Source organism: Embiotoca jacksoni, unplaced genomic scaffold (assembly GCF_022577435.1).
Source record: "Embiotoca jacksoni isolate LCO1_2020_lvr unplaced genomic scaffold, fEmbJac1.0.p SCAF_113, whole genome shotgun sequence".
In the NCBI taxonomy this organism is placed as follows: Eukaryota; Metazoa; Chordata; class Actinopteri; family Embiotocidae; genus Embiotoca; species Embiotoca jacksoni.
Window position 1 is genome coordinate 37,501 of NW_027185245.1, and position 12,618 is coordinate 50,118.

General features: G+C 48.2%; 1 protein-coding gene across 3 annotated transcripts in view; it reads left to right on the forward strand.

Annotated features, from left to right (window-relative positions):
- LOC138194747 (retinoic acid-induced protein 1) overlaps window positions 1-12,309 on the forward strand; it is a 12,784-nt gene extending 475 nt beyond the window's left edge. Inside the window, exons 1-4 of one of the 3 annotated variants that reach the window (XM_069143706.1) lie at window positions 1-6,192; window positions 6,400-6,493; window positions 7,599-7,648; window positions 10,468-10,560. The exon at window positions 1-6,192 is cut by the window's left edge and continues 475 nt beyond it. In XM_069143706.1, coding sequence (XP_068999807.1) covers window positions 1-6,192; window positions 6,400-6,493; window positions 7,599-7,648; window positions 10,468-10,476 — 6,345 coding nt within the window. In that variant the 3' untranslated portion in view covers window positions 10,477-10,560. Of the gene's footprint in view, window positions 6,193-6,399; window positions 6,494-7,598; window positions 8,456-10,467 lie in introns of those variants that run through there. The other 2 variants (XM_069143705.1, XM_069143707.1) reach the window with 2 other exon arrangements.
- Window positions 12,310-12,618: the final 309 nt, after the last annotated feature.

The following is a 12,618-nucleotide window of genomic DNA, read 5'->3' on the forward strand; positions in this document are numbered from 1 at the left end:
GGAAGCAAAGTGCCCCCACCAAACCCCGGTCAGCACCTGCAGGGTCCTGGGGGCTACAGTAACCACATGGGCCCAGGGAATTACTCAGCCCAGTATATGAGTGAGAGCCACCTCCAGCAGAAGTGGGAGGACCCTGCCCAGTTAGCACAGTACGACCAGGAGATGATGGGACGTTTGGAGTCCGGTGGTACCCCTACACCTGGCTCCTCCCAGTACATGGACCAGAACATTCTGGGGCACACCCAGACCCAGTGCCACCAACCCTCTACCCCTACCTATACCAGCCCTCATCACCAGCCCCACCAACCTAACCCTGCGCCCTCACCTCTCCTGTATCCCCAGAGTCACCTGCACTACCCGCAACACTCACCCTCTCCATCGCCATACATGGAAAAGTGCAGCCCTATGCCCCATTGTTATAAAGGTTACAACATGCCTCCGAGTTCTCAGTATGGTAGACAAATGGGCAGCCACAGTAATCTGAAGCAGGGGGGCTACAGATCGGCCCAGAACAGTTACAGTTACCAGCAGCCTCCATCCAGAGGTTATGAGCAGCAGCCCCCTTTACAGGCCATGGCCAACCCCCAGGAGTCCCATCCTAAATACCAACACTACAGTCAAGCCCAACAAAACTACTGTCTCTCAGAGCTGCCCGTTAGATCACCAGAACAGTATTATCAGACTTGTAGCCCGTCCTCAAGCCACTCCCCCGCACGCTCTGTGGGGCGCTCCCCCTCATACAGTTCAACCCCTTCACCTCTGATGACGAATCCAGAGTCATTCCAGTATGGACAACCACCCATGACCCCTGGGGCAGCCTCATCTTCGTCCTCCTCTTCAGCTGGTATGCAGGAGCAAGCCAGTACCAACACAATGTTGATGCCGCCACGCTCACACCCTTCGCCCAACGTACCACATGCAGCCCCCCACAGCTTCACGACCACATCGCAGGTTCCCACCATGAAAGAACGCTTCTCAGAGAAGCTATTATCAAATCCCAGTTTGTGGAGCCTCAATGCCCTTACCTCTCAGGTGGAGAACATCTCCAATAATGTTCAGCAGCTACTGCTTTCAGAAGCCCTGGTTGCAAACAAGAAAGGCAGTAAGCGCAATGGTGGTGGCAGCAACAGCAGTGCAGGAAGTGGAACATCCATCAAAAAGGGTGAGGAGTACAAAAGTCCTCCATATCCAGAAGGTGGTGGTGGCGTTGGTGGGGGCCCCATGCAGGACCCTTACTCCACCCCCCAGCACCAGCCATTGCCCATAGAACTCCATGAGGGCGGCTACTCCAGCAGTAGCGATGAACCACTAGAGAGGGGCTACTACTACTTTGGCCAGGGCAGAAGTCCAGCTCAGGCCCCAAACAACACACAACTCAGCCTGGACACAGCCTCTTCGTGCTCCATGGCATCTCCAGATGATATGTCTACCAGGTCTGGGGACTCAGGTCTGCACAACCTCACCCCTGACCCCATTAGATGTCAGTCAGGGCAGGGAGGAGATGGCATGAGTACTCCAGTGAAGAGCATCGGGGACGAGAGGTCTCCAACGAGCATTATAATCCCCAGTCCTATGAAACAAGAGAGAGACTCCCCCTCAGATATGCAGCATATCAATGAACCTGTCAAAGAGAATTTTGAAGAATCAGCCTGGACGGAGAAATTAGTTGAAAAAGAGGAAGTGACAACAGACAAAACTTCTGACACAACTAAATCTACAGAGAAGCTAGAGAAGTGGTCAGATGAAGAGAAAAGCCCAGCTGTCTACAGCAAAATACACAAAGAGGTAACAGAAAAAAGCTATTGTTATGAGGAGACAGTGTACCAAGGGGTCCAGAGCAAATACGACCCTGATGCAAGAGACTCAGTTGAACAGTCCCCGACAGCTCTCTTTGGCTGCAGCCACAAAGACCATTTTAGCCGAGAGATTAAATCAGAGGCGTTCAAATCAGAGTCTCCAACTGCATCTGAGAGCTCTGTGAAAACATTGCCTTTCATTTCTAGAGGTGACCTTGAGCAGGATCAATATTCCACAGAGAAGGAGGACAGCTCAGAGAACACCTCTCCCACTCCCCAAGTTGAGGCCTTGGAAGAGAGCAACCCAGACAAGAGAGATAGCAGAGATCAGGAGAATGAAGAAGGGGGTGAGGAGGAAGGGAGGGGAAAAGAGGAGGCCAATGAAGAGGAAGAAGAAGAAATACAGAAACAACAGAAATGTTCTCTTTCCCCTGCTTTGTCTGCAGAGGTCGGGGAGGAACTGGAGGAGGAGGAGAAAGTGAGCCAGTCACTGACTGACGAGCACATAAATAATAGAGATGGGCCTCCTCGAGATCTCGGCAGCAGGACAGAGAGTCAGAACACTGATATCCATACTGACAATGAGTTTGCAGGGGCACCTGCCCATCCACATGCAGCAGCAGCAACTGCAGCAGCAGATGCTTCTGCAAGGGAGTCAGCGATTGGTGATACTGCCCCTCAGCCTCAATCCGCAATGCCAGTCTTCTCTGCTCTCAATGACAAAGCAACACCTCCAGCTCAGGCCAGGGATCATATTGATCACAGTGATGCTAAAGTGCTGGAGCCAGACTCTCCTCAGCTGCCAGGGAAGTCAATACTTCCCTCAGCCCCCTCCTGGGCAGACACTCCACCTTCTCCCAAAAAAGGTGATGAGGACATGGAACCAGGCATCAGCTGTGCAAGTGCTGTGACCCCCTTAGCCAAGCCAGAGCCTGTGGCCCCATCTGCTCAGCCGAGGGCCTTTGGACGTAAGCACGCTAGGGGCAGAAGGAGAATCATGCATTCAGGTGTGGGAATCAGGCGACAGCTAAGCTTGGAGAGGGAGGGGGAAAAGGAAGAGGAAAGAGCCCACTCGCCTACACATAAACCAAGCATGCCTCCAAGCAAAACTGTGCTATTCTCAGATCAAATAGACCTAGCTCATCAGGAATCTATTGTGAGCCAGACTCCAAAAATGCTCACTGATGGTTTTCGTTCAAGAATGTGCACTCGCTCATTCAATGCCCCAGATTTGCCGCCCAAAGTTGAACCTCATGGGAAGAGAAAACCAGGCCCAAAACCAGGTTTGAAACCTGGGCCCAAACAAGGACTAAAATCAGGGCCAAAACCAGGCCCAAAACCAGGAGCAAAAATAGGGCCAAAATCAGCGCCTAAACCTGGCCTAAAACCTGCAACAAAACCCGGGTCAAAACCGGGACCAAAACCAGGACCAAAACCTGTGCCAAATGAACCAGAGCTGCCACTGAAAATTGAGACTTCTTTAAAACGAAAAACAGGTCCCAAAATAGGTTTTAAACCTGGACCAAAACCTGGGCCAAAACCCGGATCAAAACCCGGATCAAAACCTGGTCCAAAATCAGCTCTAAAACCAGGTACAAAACCAGGGACAAAACCTGGACTCAAGCCTGCAGATGTTTTATCCCCCAGTGAACCTGCACCCATCAAGGCCCCAGTAGGTCGGCCCAAAGGCTCAGTTTCTAAAGCAAAGCTGGTGCAACAAGAAGAAATAATTCAACCTTTTACTGGACTGCAAAGCAGGAGCAGAAAGAGCATAAAAACTACAATATCACAAGTAAACCAGGATGTAAAACCAATACAAGTGGAAAAACAAGCACACCAAGAGGCAAAGGCAGCAGATAAGGGGGGTAAGAACATGGTCTTGAGATCCAGAAAGCCCTCACAGGAAAAACTGTCAAAAGAAAAAGAAAAAATCATTGGGGAGGATATTCTTACCCAGACACTGACAGAAATTAAAGCCAGTGATATTTCTCCAAAAGTAGAAGAGCTCATTACAGTGGAGCAAACTCTAACTCCCATTCCTAATGCAGTCAGAAACGCAGATGTTCCAGCAGACCCATCTGTACCACTCACACCACCAGGCCCAACTGAGCAATGTGAAGAAAAGACACCACTTCCACTAAAACGGAAACCTAGCCCAGAAATTTCTACACCAGTTAAGAAAAAGAGGGGCCCAAAGCCCAAACCAAAAAACTTGCCACCTCAACCAACCCTGGTGGAACAGGCTGTCCCTACACCTAAAGATAAGGGTGTCCGGGGGCCCAGAAAAAAGAGAGGACCACCCAAGAAAGCCTCTGTGACCACTCCTGTAACCAAATACAGTCCTCCCAACATCAGTGGATATGACATCACTATTGATGTCCCTGTGGTGCCTCCTCAATGCCCCACTAAAACAAAAGTTCTCCCACCACGCAAAGGCAGAGGACAGAAATATGAGGCCATGGTGCAGAAGATTACATCTCCTAGCTCAAAGAAACACCTCCCAATTCCCCAGATAGACAGCAATCTAACTGACGATGTGACAAACAAGACTTTGTCTGAACATGTCTTAAAGGAAGGTGAGAAGTCTATACTAATAAATAACACTGAGATGATAGATTCAAGACAAGAAGGGGTAAGACAGCATGAAAGGGCTTTGAGAAAAGAGGAGTTAACACAAGAAAAAGACAACCATGAGGCCAGTCAAGACTCATCAACACCAGAGAAGGTTAGAGGGGGGGTTGATAAGGAGGTTGTAAATAAGAATGAGACGATACAAGAACCCATTAAACCAGGGACTAGGCTGGATGTCTTTGCTGGCAAAGTTTGGAGTTCAGTGGAGGTCCCAGTGAAAGTCAGGGCTCCAGGTGAGTGGACACAACAGGCCTCAGAAGGTGTGTCCACTGCCGCCACCAAGTCCTCCAGAACTAAAAGGAAGAGATGGGCCATGGTGGAGAGTACAGATGCTTCAGTAGTAGCATTGGAAGCTGGGAGCCTAATAGTTACAACACCAAGGCTCGCCAAGCAGAGGGCTATTAAAAACAACCATGAGATGCACCTAAAACAGAGAAGGAAGAAGAGAAAAGGCCAAGCCCCACTAGAGGAATCAGAGGCAGCTGAGGAAATGAACATTGAAACAGCAGAACAACAAGAGAGGTTAGAGGAGAAGGTAACCCCCACAGAGTCCACAGTACCTCTGCCAATCAGCTCAGATGAGACTGTAGAAATTCCCCAGGTTACCAGGGCAGAACTCATCCTCAAACCACGAAGAGGCAGAAAACCATCAGCAAACCCATCTAAAAGAAAAGGAAGCAAGGCCTCATCAGAGCAGATTCCTGGTAAACCAATAAAGATACACAAAAAGCCCGGGCCAAAACCTGGGATGAAGGATGCCATCGAGGTAATAGAGGCAGTAGTAAGGGCTGCAGGATGTGAACAAGCTGAAAAAGAGGATAGAGAAAAAGAAGAAAGAGAGAGAAGGGAAAGAGAAAATCTAGAAAAAGAGGAGACATGTACAGTAGGCCCTGTTGTGACGGTATCAGAAAAACAAACTGAGGTTATTTCTGTGAAAAGGATCAGGCGGAGACCCGTCCATCAAAATTCTAAACTGTCGTTCTGTCCTTATGTACGGATTAACAACTCCAGAGACTTTTCCTCTTGGTGTGCCATAGTCAACAAGCCTGAGGACGCAGTAATATTTCAGAGACGCAGAAAAAAGGGCATACTCAGGATGAGGAATCCTTTCACGGTTGCAAAGGTAGTGCCACACACTGCTGCCATGCTTCAGGGACCCATGGTGAATAAAAATCTAATCGGTAGGTGTCTTACGTGTTGCCTGTGTGGAAAGCCAGCGAATTACAAAGACCTAGGGGATTTGTGTGGGCCCTACTACGCAGAGGATGGCGTTCCACGGAAAATTCTGACAAGCAGGCACTCACAATCCTTCAGGGAAGAGTCAGACAAGACCAATGACAACAGCAGCAGCAGCAGCAGCAATGAGGAACCGGGCCACTCCTCAAAGAGTGAGGGTGAGGGCAGCACAGAAAAGGAGGAGAGTACAGAAATACCCACTCAAGAAGGCAGTAGTACCAGGCACCATCACTGGCGTTACAGACGCGCAGAAAGAACAGAAAGATTGGGTCGGGAAGGTGGTCCACGAAGATTAACTCTCCGAGAGAGGTTTAGGCGGATGAAGCAGCTCGAGGCCCAGCACAGGCACAGCACAGGGGCCCCAGGGGACCGAGAGGGCAATGACAGCATGTTCCAAAGGCTACAAATGGAGGCAGAGGCTAAGGAGCACTGGGCCCATGAAAACTGTGCCATCTGGACCAAGGGGATAATTATGGTAGCTGGGAGGCTATATGGACTGAAGGAGGCTGCCAACAACTCAGCCCAAACGGTATGATAGCAATTATCACCAGTGAGTGTTCCTGAAATGTGTTTGGAAGTTAAGAGAGACACTGTATACAGTCACTTTGAGAATTGTTGTTAACTTTTGACATTTTCCCTTCCCCTTTTCTCTCTGTCCCTATGTGCCTCTATTGGTCAATTTGTTTGTTTCTTTACTGGTGTTGATCCATATGTCCATCTGTCTGACTAACCCCAGAACTGCTACAAGTGCCAGATTGTGGGGGCATCCCTCAGCTGCTGTTGGAGAGGCTGCTCTCATAAATACCACTATGTCTGCGCCAAAGAGATAGGTAAGAGACCACAGCGAGAGAGGAAGAGAGCAACAAGGGATGAAAAGGCACGAAAAGCCGAGGAGAGGGAGGAGAAATGAAGAGGGGAAATTGGGATTGGGAAATTTAGCGCAGGTTGAGAAGGCGATGGGGAGGGAACAAATAAACCGAGGAGAAAAATGAAAAGAGAGGGAAGAAAGAGAAGGGAGGGAAAGTGGATGTGCGGAAAATGCATCACGGAGTAACATTATTCAATGTGAGAAGAGATGTCTGAGAGTGCAAGGGGAGAGCAAAACAGAGAAGGCAGGGGAGGGAGAGAGGGAGGGAACTTTGAATAAAGGGGATGATGAGAGGAAAGTGGGACCCCGGAGTGTGCAAGCAGGGGAAAGGGAAGAGATAGAGAGAGGAGGGTGTGCATGTGTGCATTATTGACCACAACCCCTGTGGCTCCATCCATCCCTGCTGCTGTCTGGGAACTGAATGTGCATGTGTGTCTTCACGCATCTACGTGTGGACCTTCCTGCCTAAATACTTCCCTATGTGCGTCTTACAACCGTGTTGCCTTTGTATGGTCCTTTTCATTGCTTATATGTGTGTGTGTGTGTGTGTGTGTGTGTGTGTGTGTGTGTGTGTGTGTGTGTGCGCACGCGCGCACGCGCGCGCTTGTGTCCCTGGTCTTTGCTGTCAATACAAGTGAGTGTCTGTGTGTCAGCACATGTGTGACATGGCTTCCCCTTATATTACCTCATGCCAAGAAAGTACAGTGGGAGGATTAGAAGGCCTGCCACGTCTGCCGAGCCAGCACAGGGAGCAGAGTGGGGCCCTGTTTAATCCTGCTGAGTGCACCAGCCATATCTGACTGCCTGCTTGCCTGCATTGCAACTCATCCACTCACTCTCTCTCCTTCCTCTGTTGCTTTCTCCTTTATGATCTTTTTTTTTTTTTTTTATCTGAACCTTACTTCTTTGCCATTTGTCTGAGTTTTTGCCATTTATCTGGGTTTTCCAAGAGGGGTGTTTTTGTGTGTATGCGCCACCTGCCATGTGTGCCATTTATTGTTGTCGTCCAACTGCGACACAGCTTATCCTCTCCTTCTTTCCTTTGCTTTTTCTCTCCCTGCCTGTAGGCTGCACATTCCACGAGGATGACTTCTCCATCAAATGTCCAAAACATGAGGTAAGAAAATAAAACTAGTGAATAAATGCATATAAATTCTTACTATTATGAGGGTTTAAAAACGTTTGACTTTGTTGACTGACAGCAGATTATTATTGCACCATGCTTCAACAGTGACTCATGCATAGATAAAAGGGGGGGAGGTGTAGATGGGGAGAATTCAATACACTTCAGTATTTTACAGGCAAAAATTAACGCGCACACACATGCACGTGTGCAGTAGGTATTTTCTGCTCCTAGAACCACTCTGCATTTCGATTTCCTTTTCCCCTCAGTTGCCTCCCTGTCTTGTTTTTGTTTCCTCTACCACCTTTTATCCACCTCCTCAGCACAGAACAAGAAATAAATAAAATGAATTCACACATTTCTGTCACAAGCAGCAGCATTCTGACTGGATAGACGATACCGTGCAGAACAGAAAACACAATTGTCAGCTCTTGTAAAACAGAAAAAGAATCAAAGGGGGAAACATTTGGGGGTTCGGCTGTTGTTCACTGTAAGCTGGCATCAAGCACCCTTCTCCCATGCCAATAAGTAACACATGAAGGCCAGAATCTCACCCTGAACTGACTGATCTTCTGTTGCCAAATCAATATGTACCCAATGACCTTGGCGAGCTAAACCCATATCAACCACCATCAGTGCCCTTTGTGTATCACCGTCACTCGACACCAACTGTCACCGACTCCAGGCCACTGCAATTACAATAGGTCACCCTTAACGTGAACGGTCTACTCTTACGTTCAGCTTTTCTGTAGGATAGGTGCCATCTGCTGGCGATGCATTGACACTGCAGCACAGAGAGGAAGGTCAAATGTGGGGGGGTGGGGGGGGGATGGGAGGTGGGGTGGTAGAAAGAGTTAGAGATGCTGACATTCAGCAGGGAGCAGCGGTGCATTGAGGCAGCAGTGGCAGTAGCCTCCCATCCTCCCTCCCCTCTCTGCATCGCTCCTTCCCTCCCTCCGCTCTCGCTCTCTTCCTTTCCTGTTCTCCTCTGTGCAGACTGACAGGGATGAAAAGCTGGCTGCTGATCAAAACACCCCACCCACCATCGCTGCCTGCTTTCCTCCCCACATGCTCTCTCCACCATTTCCCTCCTTTGCTCTCTCCCTTCTTTTTCTCATTATTTCTCTCTCCTCCTCCGTTTTCCTGTTCCCCTTATTCTGCTTCTCTGCTCCCCTGCTGCTCCAGCTCCCTCGGTCGCTCACTCTGCTCTCATCTCCAATGAGCTCCCTTTTCCATTTTCAGTCATCCTCCCTTCATCCTTCCTCATCCCATTCTCCCTCTTTCTTTCTCATCTTCTCCACTCCTCTCCCCACCTCTCTTCACCTCAACTCCCACGTCTAAGCAGCAGAAATAGAGTGTGAGAAACAGAGAGGAAAAGGAGAGAAAAGTCAGAGAAAGATTGTTGTTAGCGGGCTGAGGCAGAGCTGTCATCAGCTGAAGGATCTGAAGGTCTGGGTGTTGGGTGTGTGTGTGTGTGTGTGTGTGTGTGTGTGTGTGTGTGTGTGTGTGTGTGTGTGTGTGTGTGTGTGTGTGAGAGGGTCTGTGCCGTGCCAATTTACACTGAGCAGCCTAATCAAAGGGAAGAGCAGACGCACACGTACACACACACACACACACACACACACACACACACACACACACACACACACACACACACACACACACACACACAAGCACAGAACCACCCCACCCGTGGGTCCCCCTCAGAAATTCTCCCTCTGCCCGTGTTCACTTGGTTTTTCGGACCGGAGAAGATGCACTGCACGGGCTCTGCAGATTCTCTTGTGCTGAAGGACACACGCGGTGTGCGTCCACGCAGGTTCATTAACAGGTTACCTGTAAGCGCGCACACGTTCACACTCGGCGAGAGAGAGAGAGAGAGAGAGAGACAGGCGGAGAGAGAAACGGACTGTTTTGTGCCGCGGCTGAGTGGGAACAAAAGACGAATGGGGGCAGTTACATCAGAGAGTAGCAGACTGAAAGAGACAGAGATAGAAAGAGAAAAGAAGGGCAACAAGAGAGACAAGCAGCAAAGGGAGAGACACTCTACGATGGAGGTGGAGAGAAAACAAGTGATACTGAAGGTGTGAAAGAATGAGAGTTACTCCGGGGAGGTACACCGAAGGAAAGGGAGCGCGTGTGCGTGTGCGTGTGCGTGTGCGTGTGTGTGTGTGTGTGTGTGTGTGTGTTGGGGGAAGTCAAAGAAAGAAAGAAGTCGAAAGATTGAATGAGAAACGGAGAGCGATAAAAGACAGAGAGCAAAGCTGCTGGTCTGAGTCCAGGGCATAAGGATGGGCAGCTGGCAGTTCAGAGAGAAAGACAGTAAGAGTGAACAAGAAAATCTGAGGGGCTGCAGAGGAGTGGAAGGGGGGGGGGGAGAAAAAAAAAAGTGCTCCACCAATACCACCACACCAGTGCAATTAGGAGGCGTTCCTGCTGTGTCTTTCACAGAGGAGCTGGTTCACTGGCCAGCTGCATCCATCTTCCCACTCCTGCACACCGCAGCCAGCTTGCTTTTATGTCCTCGCTCTGCAGATCTGCACAGAAACACGCTCACGCCTCGGAGTGGCCCGTCTGCACACGAGGCGCCTCCACCTGCAGGATGCCTACCTGCACATCTATTGCTGCTTTTGGGGTGCAGAATTTAGACACAAACAGAAACACGAAGGTATGCGAGTGTCCTGGCAGAGCGGCGAGGGGAAGGCCGACGGTCGCAGACAGAACACATAGAAACACGAAAACCTCTGGCACAGCTGTATTCTCTCCGTGTGTTTGTGTATTTATATCAGTTTATCTGCCCTTCCTCTCTACAGGACCTGTAAGATATTCCTGTGTACCACCTCCACCACCAACACCATTTGTCCGCCAGGCGCCACCTGTCCAGCAAGACAAAATCCCGTCCTACCAGCCACCTACACCTAAAAACACGGTGGTTAACTGACGCCGGACCGGCGTGTCGGCCGGCGGGGCCGGGGGGGGGGGGGAGGGTAAGAGGCTGCACTGAGGTGGAGCTCGGAGCAATACAAACCCCGGAGAATATCTCTGCAGAGAGCAGCTGGTCCCAGAACCCGGCCTAGAAATGTGTTTTCTCAACTGAGCCCCTTACTGCAAGACAGAAGGCAGTGACACTGTTTAACAGGAGGATCGGCTGCTCTTTAGAGACTATGGGCCCAGGGCCCGGTGCACACGGGGGCTGTTTGAAATGCAGAGCGAGGAATGTGTGTGTGTTCTGCCTTCGGATGGGCTGCTATCATATTCAGACACCTGGCGGACACTGATTGGACAGGAACATCCTTCTGGCCACCTTGTCTGTGCGCCAAGACGTGCATACGCGCATGCGTGAGTGTCCCTGTGCGTGTGTGTGTGCGTGTGTGCGCGCGTGTGTGTGTGTGTGTGTGAGTGTGTGCGATAACCATAGTCATCCTACAATCACATCATCAGTGTGTTTGCGTCTGCGTGAATGTGAAGAAGTGCATCTCCAATTCAAGATGTCATGCATCAAAAAAAAAGCAGCTGCAGCCAACCACTGGATGTACTCTCTCAATGTGCGCGTTTGTGTTGAAAACAACAGACAAAATGATACAACTAAGGAAACTGTACATGATGATGTGCTCTACAGGTTCTAAATATTCTGATATTGAAGAGGTAAGAAAACAATGGACGCAGTATTTTAATATAACGCTCTTATCTTCGGAGATGTATTTTGATGTGCAATTATGACTAAACAACATCATTGCGTCACCCTTGGTATATGTCAGGCTGTGTTATTCAGAAATTTAAAAAAAAAATAAATATATAGATATGAAAACAGGGAAAAAAAGAAAAGAAAAAAAAAGAACTTTTTTTTTTTTTGTTTATTTTGTTTTTTAAGAGTTCGATTCAACTGTGTGCACATTCAATATGTACAGTAGACGCCGCCATCATCGCTCGACAGATCGCAGACGAAGGCTCCGAGGACCCAACGGGGGGGATGGGGGGGAAGGGGGGGTCAGGCCATCCCACTTCATATCTTTGTACAGTTCAGAAGTATTAACTGTTCAACATTTCCATCACGTATGATTATTTCAAACAACACAGCCGTGCAAGAAAGACGTACACTCAGCTCAGACTCCATTAACACACCTGTCTGTTTGTGTATCTAAAATGTAGCCTCTTTTCACTCCGTTATGCTATATAACAATGCCCCGTGCAGGGCGCCAGTTCAAGTGCTGGTCATATCAAAAGGAGACATATTTAAGTATTAAGAGCATTCAAAAAAAAAAAAAAGAAAAAAAAAAAAGTGCAAAAACGCCACACCAAACTTTCTCTTTTATGAAGCTCATTATTTAATGGTGTATATAAGTATTTGATGCTGTTTAAATGTAAGATGTGATGTACTAATATAATTGTGTATAGTATTTCCTAGAGATGTTTATTTTCTATAAAATGGAATATGTTATTGCTTATAAAATGTTATTAAAAGAATCCATTGATGAAAAAAAAATAATAAAATAACGACCTTTTTTGGGAATGTCACTTGTCTTAAGTGGGAGCATGCCGTTTTATTGATTTTTATGTCCATTTGTTGGGAATTGATGACAGCATCACTTTGTTCGAAATGTTTTTGTAACGCCAATGTTAAATATACCAGCACCTTTCAATGCTGCTATGACCAATGCCTGCTCTTTTTGTCTTCACTGAACATGCACTTGACATCAACACACCGGAGACACCGTTCCAATCAGCACGTTTTAAATCGTGCTTCTGTGCCGACAGGAGGTCAAAAATCAAATGTAGCCGTAAAGATAAGGTTGAAAGACTAATATGATCATAATTATATTTAGGATTTATTACTGTCGCATTTAAAAAAAAAGCTTCCAGTCTGAAATATTAATGATTATAATTGGAAATTTGAAAAATAAATTCTAAAAACCGGCATTTCAGACAGCTCATTATGGGAAACTATTAGAGATAATCAAATTTAG